The sequence below is a fragment of the Melopsittacus undulatus genome, chromosome 2 (genome assembly GCF_012275295.1).
Source record: "Melopsittacus undulatus isolate bMelUnd1 chromosome 2, bMelUnd1.mat.Z, whole genome shotgun sequence".
Taxonomy (NCBI): Eukaryota; Metazoa; Chordata; class Aves; order Psittaciformes; family Psittaculidae; genus Melopsittacus; species Melopsittacus undulatus.
Genome location: NC_047528.1, coordinates 51111287 through 51128329, shown reverse-complemented (window position 1 = coordinate 51128329; position 17043 = coordinate 51111287). Strand labels below are relative to the sequence as shown.

General features: G+C 45.7%; 1 protein-coding gene across 2 annotated transcripts in view; it reads right to left on the bottom strand.

Moving 5' to 3' along the window:
- Positions 1 to 17043, bottom strand: part of CLDN10 (claudin 10) — a 56224-nt gene that overhangs the window by 4185 nt on the left and 34996 nt on the right. Inside the window, exons 1-3 of one of the 2 annotated variants that reach the window (XM_034074412.1) lie at positions 9740 to 10015; positions 3119 to 3280; positions 2873 to 2954 (exon numbers count right to left, since the gene is read on the bottom strand). In XM_034074412.1, the coding sequence (XP_033930303.1) occupies positions 2873 to 2954; positions 3119 to 3280; positions 9740 to 9959 (464 nt within the window). In that variant the 5' untranslated portion in view covers positions 9960 to 10015. Of the gene's footprint in view, positions 1 to 2872; positions 2955 to 3118; positions 3281 to 9739; positions 10016 to 17043 lie in introns of those variants that run through there. The other variant, XM_005144749.2, reaches the window with a different exon arrangement.

Sequence of the window (17043 nt, the reverse complement as noted above, 5' to 3'; positions counted from 1 at the left end):
TATCCCAGCTGAAATCAGGACATTCTGGCTCCCTGGATTTTACCCAATCCATCTTTTCAGCATTTAAGAAGCCAACTGTACCCTTCCATCAAAATCCAGTCTGTAAAAAAAACCCTTATCATATGAAAAACCTCAACCAAATCAGCACAACTACCTGAGGGAAATGCACACTTTGAATGTCTGATTCTTATTCTTGCAATAAGAAACATGTTCTTGGAAAGTAAAAAATAGATTTAAATGTAACACTTTTAAATGTAATAGATTTAAATGTGGAGAGAGGGCCTGTGTGAACTATGCACAATCCATTCCAAGACAAGCAAGATGAAGGGAAATGATTCTCCATAAAAGAGAACGGGAAGTTAGTCAGATAATTTGGAAGAATTAAACCCATTTATTAGTACGAATGACCACGATTACAGAGTTCAGAGTGTGGCAAGGGACAAAAAAGAAAAAGTCTGTAAGAGGAGGGGGTTTTTAACTGGAAGTAGTAGAGTGACAAAATAGTTTCCTAAGAGAAACTGTGGGAGCAAGGTGAACAAACCAGCAAGAGATGTATAGATTTTCCCTATTAGAGGTGTCTGAGAAAAAACTAAATCCACTTTGGCTGCAAATGCCAAGGTATCCCATGCTGCAAGGACAGCACGGGATACCTTGGCACAGGATGCCTTCAAGTGTGTTATTATGTATGGTCAAGCAATTCCTTTGAACCTGTCTTAAAGTGGCAATGCAAACTATTGCATCGGAATACAAAATCCAGCCTAAGATTTCTTTCTAAGTAAGGTGGGGTTTAGGCTGTCCTTTTGGTGCCTGTCATTCCTCAGTTAGGTACATAATTCAAACCAGAAGTCTATTGGGGAACAGCTAAAGGTAGGTCTCCGATTTCTCCTGCACCCATACGGAGGCAGGGTGCCTCTTCCAAATGCAGAAGGCTGGAGGGAAATTCTGACAGCTGAGATGATGCTAAACATCTTGTGCCACTTTGTTTATCCACTAACAGTATCTCATGCCTGTCTTTAACACTGCCAGAATAACTTCAGGAGGGAAATGTGCAGTAAAAGGTGAAAGGCTGAAACCCCCTCAGTGAAGAGCCAATGCCAAATCTCCACAATATACCAGTGAAGCATATTAAATGCTTCCACAATGCATATCAGAGTTCATAGATGGCAGTGAAATACATGACTCCAATGTATTTTACACTGGTTGAGAGAGGAAGATGCTGAATGCTGCCATTAGCTTCACTTGACACAAGGTCATGGCATGAGCTCCATACACCCTGCAGAACGCAAATTACAGCTTCTGGCTTTCCTCTCTGCCTTTATCTTTGCAGTCATGATTATGTGTGCCCACAGCCGAGCTATGCTGGCTGTCCAGGGAAAAAAGGAATTTCTGCAGAGGATGTTTTGCCACCTTTATTTCAGTGCTTGAACTGCAAGGGATTTCTCATTCCCTTGCAGTAAAAATTTACTGCCATGTCTGCCTGCTCTTTTGCAGCAAAAGCATGTAGGAATACAGTGTAGGAAAGGGACTTCTGGCAGCAACCACGGCATTTTTCACTAGGAACAGTAAGCCTGATAAATAATTAACTTAGGGCTATATAGACAGGATCCATTTTGTTCACGGTACCTCACAACCTTGTTTCTTTTGGAAGCCTTCTGATCCTGTCCTTACCGTACCAAATAAGCAGAAACTATAGCAGAATTATGGAGGAAACTAATACAGATTTGTTTTCAAGATGGGACAGCCCTAGTGTTGTAGGTGCCAGCCTACTGCAAATGTGGATTCAGTTAGTGGTATTTATTCAGACCATTTTCTTTCTATCAAGGAGAAAGAGGAAAAGCCCAGGGTTCCTTCCTGAGCCCTTACTTGGATCTCAGAGAAATGTATACCCAATGCTTGAAATATCCTGGAATCACTACCAAAAAAACTTTGCAATCCTTGCCTTTAAAGATCACAGAATCACAGAATGGTTTGGGTTGGAAGGGACCTCAAAGGTCATCCAGTTCCAACTCCCTGTCATGGGCAGGGACACCTTCCACTAGACCAAGTTGCTCAAAGCCCCATTTAAAGATAAATTTACATTATGTAAGGAGCCAAAACAGTAAAGTCTATGATGCTGTAATTTACAGCCAGTGTTTTCAGACCTAGTAGTGAAGATGAGTCCAAAATCCAAGCACTGGTTTGTGAATTGCTGCCTATGTAGGTCCTGAGAACTTGCACAGAACAGAACTTTACAGTTCACATGTATGTACACATACAGAACTTTAAAGGGAGTCTTTAGGGATGCTCTTTATTTCTGACATGGATCCTGTTGTGCTTATAAGATCATGGGTTACAGTAAGATTTATGATCCAAATTTCAGCCACCTGGATTTGAACATCTCTCAGTGAAAAGTCCACATAGCCTGCAGAAACCCCTCTTCAAGAGGAGTCAGGATTGTGCAGTGCTCAACACCTTTATGGAAACCACCTCTCGAAAGCTTGAGGAAATAATTTTCTTCCTCTTGCATTGAATGATGCACCCAACGAGTGCCTCTGTCTTGTGCAATCCTTTTGCTGCACCTCTGGCAAAACCACAAGCTTCACTTCTGATTAACCCACTCTGCTCTGCAGTAAGCAGGGCAGAACCCTGCTGAGCCCCATGAGTCTGGGCACAGAGATGACAGAGCAATCAATCACCCTACCAGCAGGTTAAATCATTAAATCTCAGCACACAGATACTCCAGTTGGAAAATGTGATTAAGTAAAACTGCAGCCCACTCTGCTCCTCTGTCCAAAAGGAGAAGCACACGCACTGCCTAAAAGGGCTCTGGTGCACAGTATGAAACTTAAGGTCTACATCTTTGAAAGATTTATGGGTATAGGAAAGTACTTACTTTTGTGCAACAAAAGAAGGATCAAAGAACTCAGACGTAATCCTGTTTGCATACAGGGAACAACTAGTCATAGAGCACAACCCTGAAAAGCATAAGACAAACCATTCAGTGGAGCCAGCAGAAGAGCTTTGGGCTTGACCCTGAAGCCAATGGAGTCATGGAGAATTGTGCCCGGACTTCTGCGGAAAAGAAGCAGCTCTGATAAGACTTCAAATACACAAACTTAGAGACATAAAGTATATTTACCAGAGAGTATGAAAATCAGTCCAGCTAAACAAGCTATTTTCGCTTTAGTCTGATCGGAGCCTCCGACTTTAGTGCACTTCATCCCAACCAGTCCAAAAATGGCACCGAAGAAGCCCAGGCAGACGGCAGAGATCATCAGTCCTCTGCATGCTTGGATGTAACCTGCAGTGAGAAAGAGTAAAGCTAATGTGAGGACTGGGACCACAATGGGTTTCACTGTAGCTCCTCTCCCTCTGTACAGTGATAGGCACTCTTCACTATTGCAAACTGAGTCAGACCCTGGCTGGACTGATGTCACCTTGCCATTCATGGAGTGTGTTCTTCAAAGTGACGTGTGCCCTTCACATGGCATCATCACTTGGGCCCAGCTTATAAGAGACACACTACGGCACGCAGGGCTGTGAAGTAATAATCCCATTGTATAGTATCTGCAAGAGGTTGTACCCAAGAGGTTTTGAAGAGCAGCTCCACATGGTCTGCGCAGCAGCTGCCGCAGGTCCCAGAGCTACTCTGTGTGCACAAAACAAGTCAGTCTTCTTGTGTGTATGTTGCAGATGCAATACAACTGGCAGCAGGCTGGCAGCAGTGACACTGGCTGGGGTCCTGGGCCTGCCTGTACATGCCACTGATTTGGACTGGATTCACCAAGAAGGCCCTCATTCTGCAAGAAAATCACATCCCTGCTCAGCTTCGCAGACAGCAGTAGCCTCTTGAGATAAAACAAGCCACTGTCATATGTAAGCCTGAACAAATGGCTTTCGGCTGGCTTTAGCCACGTACAGCTTTGCTGTGCTGGCTGAGGCTACCCTGAGCTGGACCTCACAGGGGCAGGGCCTTTCAGCAGGACAATGGGCTGCTTGGCCTCTTCTCCCTTCCAAGAATATCTTGTAATTGAAACTGTGATAATCTCATATCACTGTTTACAGGGTGGAACGCTGCAATCTTACACAGCTGAATAACCATCACAAGATGTTTTTCTTTATAACCTGTTGTTACATCTCATGTAAAATGAAAACGTACTTCCACTATTGGGGCATTCATTCTTTTCGCTTTGATCTCCAGTCAGTGAAAATGTTGAGAGCTAAACCACATTTCCACTGCCTATTACAGCAAATTTTACATAATAACAAAAAATCACCATCCCCCCTGCATAAAAGTCTTTCATATATAGGAAATAAATATAGAAAGGCCACCTAATAAAAATAGAAGGCAGCAGATTCCAAACAAAAAATGTGCTTGTTCATATAACAAAGTTGTGGAACTCCTTTCCATATGGTATGTGGATGCTAAAGGTTTACAGAGATTCAGAAAGAGACTGGATACATTCATTAAAGAGAAATCTGTGCCTGGCTGGCAGGCCCTTGAGCTGCAGATGGCTACCACTGCTGCTTGGCTGCCTTTTGCTCTCCTGAGTGCCAGCCGCTTTAGCCGCTGCTGGAGGCCAATGGGCTCCAGGATGACCACTTTGTGTTTGAAGAGTGTTCAACATGCACGTACACCCACCCTTAATTCCCAGCTTTGTGCAACACGCAGCACACAAGAAGCAATTTATACACATAAACACATAACACCCTGTTTTACCATTCCTACCAAATTCAAGCACTGTGCTGCACGCAACTTACTGGCACTTATCTACCTCTGTTGGCATACATAGACTATCTTCCATTTGCAACATGCTTCTGTAGCCCATCTGTTATAGAAACACAATGGTCCATGACTGTAACTGTCATACGATTCGCATGTTTTATGTAAGAGACAGAGTCATTTGTGCCAGACTCAAGCCTGAAGAAAACAGTTCTGCTTTGTTAATTTTTGCTACAGGCATGGAAAAATTGGTTTTTACTACTTTTGGTGGTGTGTGATGTATTTCCTGCAGCACAAAGGTAAAGCAGGAGAGGAAGACTGGCAAAGAAGCTATTATTTTTGACAGGTCCAATTTATTGACACTGTTAGCAGCTAATTGACACATTAAAGTGCTGAACCATGAACATATTTACCCGGAGGTCCTCTAAACTTTTATTTATGCCCAAACCTCCTAGGAGAAACAGTAAATATTCACCCCAACCAAAATAACCAGCATATGCTGGGAACCACAGGGCTGAAATGCAGTGGTTCCTGAAGGTCAGTATACAGTTCTACAATAGGCAGAGTGTAGTGAGACAGCAATAAATAATTAACTCACTCACCCAGAAATCATTTTCAATTATAAACAGCGTGAGCTGGAGGCCTGCTCAGTTCTGCTGAATGAATAACCTTCCTCACTAAATATTTCACCAAATTGGGCAGGGTAACCACAGCAGGACATGTTTCAGTTCACCACAGCAATCACCCAACTGGCACATGTTTTTAGAACAGAATGTATGGAAAAATTAGATCACAATCTACACCGGTAACGTGGGAGAGCAGAAGGCTCTGTCAGTCCCACTAAGCTAACTGGAGCATTAGGAAGCATCAAAGGGTAAAATCAACCTTTTCACCAAATCCAGCCTCCTGTTTCATGGACCTGAGGTTAAAACTATGTATAGCATTTGGCTGTAAGAGTAATTAAACTTCTTCTTTGCCTCCTAGGAAGCACGAACATTATACTGCTTACTAAGGCTTATCTTTCAGAGAGATGTAAAGGGGAGCTGCCTATTTCTTCACATTCCTCTACTCAAGACCAAAGACCATCCCCTTTCCAAATGTTTGTTGTCTGTATTTATGCCAGCTCCTGCAGGAAGCTTGTTCTATACATACTGACCACCCAAATGAAGCTCCCAAGCAACATACCCCCATGTGTTCCAAGCAGACAAGCAGACAAACATGCTCATAAAGTCATGTTTAGCAGCATTCCAAGAGAAACCAATTTCAAGGCTTTTTTTTTTTTTAATAAATGTTTTTTGTCTTGCATTCAAATTAATCTTTCTAGAACTTCATCTTTCTTGCCTTGCTGCTCTCACGCTTGCCTCCCATGCTCACAAAGAGTTAGGAGGAATTCATATATCCATATCATATAACACTCAGAAATATATATATACATATATATATATATATATATATGTCATGTTCCGGCAACTGTCACTTTCACAGTAAATGCTTCTGGTGGCATCTTGCAGTCTGCATCATATGAAATAGAAGAGGTTGCCTTACAGATAAAGCACAGATTCCTTCCAGAAGTACACACCTACTGCTTTTGTATGTTCTCCTAAGCTCTAATACCCTCTTTTAGCTCATAAATACATTTTTGTTCAGCTCTGTTCTTGCAAAAGGTCATTGGATCCATTGTTGGAGACATGGAAACTGATACGTCCTCATTTGCAGAGGTGATTTCATCACTATGTTTCCACCCATGCCCAGTAGCACACAAAAGTAAACCTAAAGTGTTTTTAAGTCCCACAGACAGCAAGAACATTTTTGCTTGCACACAGAATGTGGGGCTGGGTCCTTAACAAGGGCTGGCCAAATTGATTATGTATGTATAAAGGTGGAAGGGCATCACATTCGGTTTTCTCTGGTGGCCACTCTTGTGATGGCCTAAGAGCCACTGGGGCAGCCCCAATGCAATGCCACCCTCAGCAATCTGGGGAACACAGCCCAAGACCAGTCTGTGATGCAAACTAAAACAAGGGTAATGGGGAACCATCTCTGGATCACTCCTGACCTGAGCTATGACGCTGCTCCTGAAGAAAGGACTTGTTCTGCATCCCACGGGAGGGCCCCAGCCACTGGCATAGTGATAGCCCCATTTCTTACCTCCTATTTTGTCTCTGATCCTCTAGCAGACCTCAGCAGTCTCTATGGACAAGAAGTCCAGCAAAACTCAGAGGTTTCAGATTTAACAAAAAAACATTTCCATAGAAGAGGAATCACTCTGTGAGGCAAATCCTTTCCAGATCCATGAGGAAGGAGTGGAGCAGAATCACCTTTCCCTGGGGCAGCAAAAGTATTTCTGGTAATTTCCCAGTCCTGCCCTACCATTTGGAGGAGAGCAACATGTCATTGCCAGATGTATCTCTACAGGGTTATTACTTCTGCTCACAGACACTTCAGGGAAAGTGGAAAGGCAGATCTGCCTTTTTTTGTGTTTTCTGACTCCCCCATCTGAGGATGGAGTGAAGAATCATAGATTCATAGAATAGTCTGGGTTGCAAAGGACCTTTCAGAGGTCATCTATGCCAACTCCCCTGCAATGAGCAGGGACATCTTCAACTAGAAGTTCCCATGTTCCTGATCCCAGGGACTGGGATCCAGCTTAGCCACTGAAGTCAGTGTGAAGAAGAAGAGGAAGGAAGGAAGAGGCTACCTGAGAGCTGAGACAGATTTGGCTTCATGCTGACACACCAATCCTAAGCTATGTGTGACGCACTGCAGCCCCACGCATGCTCCTGCACTGGGGAAGGGTTTGGGTCAAAAGGGGATGCACACACTCACTGTCAGGCGCTGACAGGTTCCCAGGAGGGCCTTTAACCATGAGGAGGGCACTCTGGGCTAGGCTAGCTACTGAAAACACCTCTCACTGTGGTGGTTGCCCTTTTGCTCCATCCCGCACTGCCATCCAGCACTGCTGGTGCTGGGGGATTATGTTAGCCTCTCTCCAGCATGCCTTTCATTCATGGTGTGCCTGGGAACCAGGATCTTGCCCTATAGCATTTAGAGATGTCACCGAGCAACACTGGAGCCAGGAACCTTCTGCTACTGATAAACACTCTGGCCAGGAGGCTGGGATATAGCCCTTCCAGAGAAGCATGTCAGATTGACTTCTGCCCTAAATGAGTTAGTGCTCTGATGGCTGCTTCACTTGTGCAGAAGGTGCCTCAGAAACTCATTTTTTGGGCAAGTTGTTGGAACTTGTTACCCAACGCACAAGCTTTCAACACACAAGTGTTTGGAGAAAGTCATTGTAAGGACTTTGCTGTCAAGTTTCTTCTTAATTTTGGAATTCCAAATGTTCCCAATTTTGCACACTTTGTAATTATACTTTTCTTACTCTAAAACCCTGATTAACTCAAATAAAGAACAGCTGAACAATAGATTCAGTGGATCTGAAAGACTGCGCACCAGCAATCACTCCATGCCTGCCTGCGCACAGACCACAGCTCCTTGCCCAAGCCTGGAAACTATGTTCTTGGCTGCTACACTTGGCCGTAAGGTGACTGATGCCAATGGAGGCTCACCAGCTGTCCCACCTCTTCGGAGGAACCAGTAACACCCTCTGTCACCATGGGGCTGGGTCAAGAGAAGGTCTGTTGAATGCTACTTCTCTACCCAAAGGAAGCATCCTGCAATAGTGATGCTTAAGGGATGCCTACACTACCTCTTTTTAGTATTTAGACGTTTTTTAGCCCTACAGAGGTTAAATGTTTTCTGATATTGATAGTGATTAGCTTCATGACAATATTAATCCCTGTTATGATAATATTTATCTCTATTAGTGATTTCATCAGTACACTTTCTTTTCCTTTGAAGCAAACCTTTCACTTCAAAATCCACCCTCAGACTCCAGTGCAGAGAGAATGTCTGGCCAGACTGTGAACAGTAGGCCTGATTTTTTGTATCAAAGCCCCTGGGACACTGTATGTTGTACTGTTATGACTATAAAAAACTGGAAAATGTGCCATGATTTTAAAAACTTTTACTCCCTTTCTTTATAGCCATTCCTGAGACTATGTAAGCTGATGACATTTGCACCTTCCCTGCTACTACCAGCCATAAGGAAGTGGCCAAGGCCAGGCTGGATGGGGTTTTGAGCACCCTGATCTAGTAGCAGGTGTTTCTGCCCGTAGTAGGGGGTTTGGAACTGGATGATCTTTAAGGTCCCTTCCAACCCAAAACGTTCTATCATAACCAGTGCAGATTTATCAGCTAAAGACCAGTTGCAAAGATTTCCTGCAGTGACACAGTTTCCCACTAGGGCTTCCTTAAAGGGCAAAAATGTTTCCCCTCAACCAGGGAAAAGACACAGCACCAACTCAGCCTTTAGTTTTAGGCACTGCAGCAAAACTCTCAGCTTTACACAAAATAACTCTGCTGTAAAACTATGCCTTGCTTCTGCATACCTTTGCATCCCTTACTGCCCCAAGCTTTTGCACTGTCATTTATCAACGAAGCAGTTACATCCCAGTTAATAACCGCTTAACAAGAGAAGCAAAGGAACATTAATTAAAACAGAACGACGCCAAGGCTTGTTCTTCTCCACCGACCGTTGCACGGCTGGTGAAGCCATAGAAAAAGAGGAATGTCACGACAGTCGGGAAATAAACCAGCAAGAAAAATTCCTCTGCATTCTTCTTGTGTCAAATCCACACGCATGGTGTTCTTCAGATGGGGGAAAAACAAGCAGGTAGCGAGAGAAGCTAAACCTGGCAGCTGGGCTCCAAATACAACCTCAATCGGCAGGTTTTAGCCATTAAAACACACTTCCACGGGTGTGCACAGGCAGTGCTCTGCCACCTGTTAGTGGACATGAGGGCACTTGCCTTCCCGGGGTCCCAGCCGCCCCCCAGGCCCTGCTCACTGCCCCCCGGACCCCCGCTGCCCACCGGCCCCGCTGGGAGATGCCCCGGAGCCCCCAGCCCTGCAGACCGGCACGGAAGGTGAGATGTGTGGTAGGGAAATTGGGATGGGGTTCGGCGGGAGCCTGACCGTCCAGCGCCAGCATGGATGGGAAGTCCTTGCAGTTGGAGACACCAGTGGAGTCGGTCACGCAGGTCTTCCAGAGGTTGGCCCAGAAGGTGGCGGTGGTGATGACGGTGCCGTCGATGGTGGACACCTTCCAGTAGTCGGTGGGCAGCGTGGAGGAGACCAGCACCCAGCCCGAGATGGTCAGCAGGAAGGCGATGATCTCCGCCGACGTGCTCGCCATGGGCCCGGCAGCAAGCAGTCAGCGGGCGGGCGGGCAGCGGCGCGGAGCCGCGGCGGCGGCAGCCCGAGAGCGGCGGAGTCCCGGCGGCGGCAGCGGCTGGGGCAGGCGGAGCGGAACCCGGAGGAGCGGAACCCGGAGGAGCGGGGCGGTGGCGGCCGCAGCCCAGGGCCACGCAGCCCAATCAGCAGAGGGAGCTCCCGGCGCCCCCCTCCCCGCCCCTCCCGGCCCCCGGCACCTCCCCGGGGTCCCCCCGGCCGCGCCCCGGAGCGGAGCGCCCCTCGTCGGGGCAATGAAGAGCAGACCCGACACCAAACCCCCGAGCAAACAGCGGCGGCCCCTAAAGAGGCTTTAGGTTCTCCCTGCCCGGCAGGTGAGCGTCGCAGGGAGAGCGGGCAGCCCCGCGGCAGGTGCTTCCTTAGCATTAGTAGCTTCAGGTTTGCATCTCCTTCTGCATGCAGACACCCTCCTTTTCCCCTTCCAAAATAGCCTTGCGGGGGTTCTGAGCAATGCTTGTAGAGAACATATGTGCCAACCATATTGAGCGCTCCATGTTCACACAGGGAGGTAAGATTTTTTAGCACTCTGGATTTCACCTGGCCTCCTGTTACTATCCATCCACAGAGAACACAGCTTTTATAGCTGGTTTTGCAAAGTGCGGTGGTGAACTGGGCTTTTCTATCTCAATCTTCATGCACTGGCATTTGAGCCTGCAGCTCACATGGCTGAAGTTAACCACCACAGCTTCTCCTCTTTTTCTAAGCTGTTTACTTTCTACATCAGTAATATATTTGCCATTGATGTGGAAAGTACACTGCCGGTCTTTACTTTCCTCCTATTTATTTCAAAACTATTGTTACAATTTCTAAACCTTTTTGCCAGCCAGGCAATCAGTGGAGGATAAGGAGCCACATTTACATCATTATTCTTCTGATGAATGCTCTTTGGTTTTGCCATGTGGACACAAACCCGGATGTAATCATCTTATAGACATTAAAAAAAGGGGGGGGGGGAGGGGAAAAAGAACCCAGCTACATTAAGGTGTACCCCGGGATGTGTGTCAGAGTTCACTGGGAGCAGGGTGCTGATCTGTTAACGCCCCAGCAGGATAAAATGGGGTCCACAGTCACGTTTACTGATGTGATGGCTTTCTGCCTGCTCTCTGCCTCCTAGGTACTCTCCAAATACTCTCCAAGTCTCATCTACATGACATTGTAATCCAAGTTCCTCTAGAGAGGGACTTTTCATAAGGGTCTGTGGTGGTAGGACAAGGGGAAAGAGCTTCAAACAGAAAAAGGATAGATTTAGATTAGACATTAGGAAGAAATTCTTCCCTGTGAGGGTGGTGAGGCACTGGCACAGGTTGCCAGAGAAGCTGTGGCTGCCCCATCCCTGGCAGTGTTCAAGGCCAGGTTGGACGGGGCTTCAAGCAACCTGGTCTAGTGGAAGGTGTCCCTGCCTGTGACAGAGAGGTTGGAACTGGATGAGCTTTAAAAGTCCCTTCGAATCCAAACCATTCTGTGATTCCATGATTTATTGTAGGGCCTGGCAGCAAAAAACCTAAAATATATATATATATATATAAAAAGTGGTGTTTTTTTCTGTTGTAGTTTTGGTTGGTTTTTTTGTTTGTTTTTAATCTTTTCCACTAGGATAGGACTTTAAGCTCTTGCAGACTGGCTTTCTCTTCGTGGTGGAATGCTAGGCCAGTTCAAGCAGCTATCAGCTGGGATCTAATCTAATACTTGAGACCAGGTCTGGGTTACTGTGTTTTCTTGTTGTGGGGAGCTGACCTATTCTTTTGTTGATAACACTGCTCTAGTTGGTGTAAAGCTTGTTGAATCCAGGGACTAGTGCCTGGACAAGTTTTGGCTGAGCCCATCAGAGGTTTTCAGTGTACTGTCACACTACACCCAGCAGGCTGGAGCGAGCTTTGCAGGATAGGAGCACAACCTGGAGACTTCTATGTCTGAACCCCTGGGAAGAAGAGAAGGAGGAAGAGGAGCTTCCTGACAAGTGCAGGCATCCCTTCCCATCGGGGCTGTGGAAGGGGCAGGCTGGCTGGGTGACCCTGCTGAAGGGGGTAACCAACCCTGCTGAAGCTGCTGTGGGCTCTGACTGTGATCTCCAGCAACCAAATCTGCTGTTCCAGACCACTGTGCTTTTAACAGAGCTGGGCTTTGGCTGTGATGTGCAGCATGGATCCATGTTTTTCTGACAGGCACCCATCTACTGACAGGGACTCCAGAGGGAGCCCATGGAGGTAGCTTAGGACAGATGAAGTTAATTCCACCTCAAACCCACTCTCTGCCTGTCAGTAAGGACCCTTCCAGCAGGACTAATTTCATAGGATGATAGAATGGTTTGGGTTGGAAAGGACCTTAGGATCATCAAGTTCCATGGGCAGGGACACCTCACACTAAACCATGTCACCCAAGGCTCTGTCCAACCTGGCCTTGAACACCTCCAGGGATGGAGCATTCCCAACTTCCTTGGGCAACACATTCCAGTGCCTCACCACCCTCACAGTAAAGGACTTCTTCCTTATATCCAATCTGAAAATTTATATGTTCATTCCCTTGAAAACCCCATTTTATCCAGAATATGTAAAGTGGTCTCAGCATACATGAGAACCAGGCTCACTTTAGCTCCAGGGGAAGGCTTCTCTTTTCTACTCCTGACCCTGCTGCTTCTGAGGATGTTTGTGTTACTGGTCCAGTTCTTACTGTCTTTCCCATCTGAAATCAAAACATGGAGTTGAGCTTCTGATCTCATCTGTGGTGGTGTAAACCCAAAATGACATTGTTCACAGCTGAGTATTCCCCCCTTGTTGAAAAGTAAGGGAAGCTGGAAGAGATAGACTTCTCCTTTGGCATTTTCTTTGTGTTGGCTGGGACCTACAGGGATTAGACATTGGAAAACATCCACCTGTGAGGCTGTGTTTTTCCCCTTATTACATTTTTAGCTCCTCTCTCTTGTGCAACTCCAAGTCCCTCTGTCATGAGCTTAACTCAGACATCTTCTAGCTTCCAGTCTTCCAGAAAACAATGGTCCCTTTTCTCTCCATTCCTGTGCTAGGAGTTTAATATCCATATGAAGACATGCCTGTAACTCCCTTCAATCTCTGTCTTTCTGCCACCAGCTTTGGCTTTTCTTACTTGGCTTTCCTCACTATTTTAAACTTATACAGTAAAGTGAAAGACTTGGCCTTTGCTTTGTTTCTTGTTCCTGTGGTTTGGGACAGGCTGCGACTCCGGATATTTTTGGAAGTTCTTCAGACCACTGTGGGACTGCTTCCTGTTCTTTTCTGTACAAAAGCTAATCAGATCATTGCATTAACACAGTTTTGAGCTGGGTGATTTTAATGAATGTGGATTTATTCCCTCAGATTGGGAAAGAAAAGAGCTCACACCTTTTTGTTAGAAAATCAACCCCTATGGTTAATTTTTTTTATGAAGTCTCATTGACTCTTGGGCATAAAAATGGCATTGGGGTGGGATTTATTAGTAAGTGCTTAGAATTGACTATTTCAATTAAAAGGGACCTACAGTGATCATCTAGTCCAACTGCCTGACCACTTTGGGTCTGGCCAAAAGTTAAAGCTTGTTGTTAAGGGCTTTGTCCAAATGGCTCTTAAACCCTGACACCCTTCAGGCATCGACCACCTCTCTGGGAAGCCTGCTCCAGTGTTTGACCACCCTCTTGGTAAAGCAATGCTTCCTAATGGCCGGTTTAACCATCCCCTGGCAGAGTTTTGAACCATTTCTACAAGTCCTGTAACTGGGTACCAGGGAGAAGACATCAGCACCTCCCTCTCCACGTCTCTTCCTCAGCCCTGTTACCCCTCAGCCTCCTTCTCTCCAAGACAGAGAAGCCCACGAGGTCCTCAGCTGCTCCTAATAGGATATTTCTTCCATCTCTGCCATCAGCCTTGATGCCCTCCTCTGGATGCATTCAAGGACCTTCATGTTCTTCTTAAATGGTGGGGTCCTGAACTGCCCACAGTGCTCAAGGTGAGCCTGTACCAGCACTGGATACAGTGGGACAACCATCCCTTTTGACCAGCTGGTGAGCTGTGTTTGATGCACCCCAGGATGTGGTTTGCCCTCCCAGCTGCCAGGGCTCACTGGTGACTACTATTTGAGCCTGCTGTCAAATGGCACCTCCCGATACCCGTCTGCAGGGCTGCTCTCCAGCCATTCATCTCCCAGTCCATCCTTGGGCCTGACATTACTATGTCCTAGGTGCAGAGTCTAGCAGTCTAGCATTTTGACTTGCTAAGTTTCATCCCACTGATGACTGCCCAATGCTCCAGTCTATCTAGATCCCTCTGAGTGGCATCTTGTCCTTCAAGAGAGCCAACAGCACCTCCCAGTGTGGTACCATCAGCAAACTTGCTAATAGTGTGTTTAACTCCCATATCCAGATCACTGATAAATATATTGAACAGGACTGGCCCTAGAACTGAACCCTGAGGAATGTCTGAGGTGACCAGTTGCCAGCCAGATGTAGCTCCATCCACTACAACCTTTTGAGCTCTGCCCTTCAACCAGTCCGTCACCCAATGCACTGTGAGCCTGCTCACCCTGCAGTTGGACAACTTGTCCAGAAGGATGCTGTTGAGGGACAGTACCAAAAGTCTTCCTGAAACCTAGAAAAACTACATCCACCACCTTCCCTTCATCCACTAGGTGGGTGACCCTCATTGTAGAAGGACATCATATTAGTTAAACAGAACTTCCCCTTTATGAGTCTATATTGACTGTGCCTGATGTTTACATTGGTATTTAAATGCCTTTCAGTAATACCCAGTATAATCTTCTCCATAAATTTTCCAGGAACTGAGGTTAGACTAACAGGTCTGTAGTTTTCCTTGTCTTTCTTCACACCTTTCTTGTAAATTGGAATAATACTGGCTAACTTCCACTCAGCAGGGACCTCCCCAGACTCCCAGGATTTTTGAACTACCTATATTTTACAAATCAGAGTTGAATATTATTCAATGGTTGGATTTTCATAATGCACAAAAGATTATTGTATTACTAAGTACAGAAGAGTCCTTCAGAAACGGCTTTGCTCTCCGGTCCGAAACACAGGATATTATTTTAGCTGTTGCAGGATCAAAATCACAAGCAATCGTTATTGCCTCATAAGTTAAACACCGGATGACAACAGCATTTGTTCTGCAGCCAGGATAAGCAGGCTAGGGTCGTCATGCCTTTGTTCCACAGTAATATTTCTTGTAATTTTACCATGCATAGGTTGGGCAACTTGGGACTTTTTCATGGCTCTGCTGTCTTATGATTTCCAGGGTGCATACAGCTCTGGTGTAGAAGAAACCCCCCCCCAGCTTTATCTTTCTAAGCCTGAAGGACAACTTCCTTGTTTGCTGGGGTTTCCCTGAGGATTTGAATGCTGAAAAGGTAAGGCAACATGCAGGGAATACAGATAGGCTTTTAAGAGTGTTATCACCTGGGCAAGGTCAGGTCCACTGTCAGTGATAGATCTGGGGGATACACCTCAAATTGGCATATGCATTAGAGGAGATTAACACAACCGTAAAATGAGGAGGCTTCTGCATTGTGCAGAACAAAATAGGCCACCTAAAAAGTGAGCAGCCAGATCCTCTAAAGGAGAGCAGACACAGAATGTTTCTGTGTCATCTGAAAAAATCCATCAGAGTGGGAACATCGGTTAATAATCACCAGTCCCTTCTGGTGGGGTCACCACTGCTGTTTTTCTTAAGCTACCAGAAATGAGTTACATTGAATTACTGCACATCTTTTGTGAACTGCCAGGATAAGAATGATTTTGAGGTATGCAGCTCATATATTACGTAACAAAAAGTAAAAAATTAATAGGAAGTGACAACCCAAAGCATTTTAAAGGAATGAAAAATTGCATTCCACAAGCCAATAAACTTTCCCCTCTCCCATTCTGTGCAGCATGTTCGGACATTGCAGGCTTTGTTTCTTGACACTGAGATTAATGCAGTGTTTCTTTCTTCTTTTTTTTTCCTTTCAGCTCAGCTTAAGTTTGCTGAAAAAGCCGGTGTTGTTCCCTGAAAGTCTGCAATACAATGCTTTAAAAATAGATATAACCTGTTTAACAAACTGAGCAGGAAATGTGAAGCAGTGCATCTCCCACTTTACTGGAGGTGCATTCCTCCTGGCCAGCAGCACAGGTGCAGCTCTCGAGCTTCAGAAGTTGCCTCCCCATCAGGTTAAGTTTATTGAACACAGGTAGGTTGCAGTGGAAAGGAGAGAAGCTTTCAGACTGATCTTCAGAATGTTTGGCCCTGTGTAATGCGATTTAGAAAGTGTTTGCATAATAAAAGAATACTGTATCTAATGGAATTTGAAAGGATTTAGTCGAGGTGGGAGGCAGATGAGCAAATGTCTTTCCAAAACAGCCAGTGTTCAGAAGCAATCCTCACAGTCAGCCATAAAGATGAAGAGGTTTAATCCTGACTGGTGTCTGAGCTGCAGGCCAGAACTGAAACCTTGGTGTTCCCAGAGTGGGAATGCTTTCCCACGAAGTACATCCTCTGCCCTTGTGTGCCAGAGCTGCTCTCTGCCATTTCCTGAGCACTTGGTAGATGTGGGCACAAGGAGTCTGTCAACTTTCCCAGGTACTGGGATAGCTCCCAGTCAGAAGATTTGGACAAGCCTGAGCCAACCCTCTGGGAGGAGCACAGCAGGACAAGAGGCGTAAACTGGGACATGGAAAATCCCCATTAGGTATTAGGGAAAAAATCGTTTACCATGAGGATCGTTGTAAACAATGAGGTCAAGCACTGGAGCAGGCTGCTCAGAGAGGTGGTGGGATCTCCCTCCTTGGAGATGCTCAAGACTTCGCTGAACATGACCCATCTGATTAGATGTGTTTTGAACTAGATGACTTCTGGAGATCCCTCCTAACCTGAATTATTCTATTACCCTATGATTTTGATGATTTTGATGATTAAATAGAGTGGATACCATTGGAAAAAACTTCCCTATGCATAAATAACTGGAAAAGTAGGTATATGTATGGTTGATATGAACTGAAATACACATATATGTGAAAAGAAGATTTCAGCTTATGC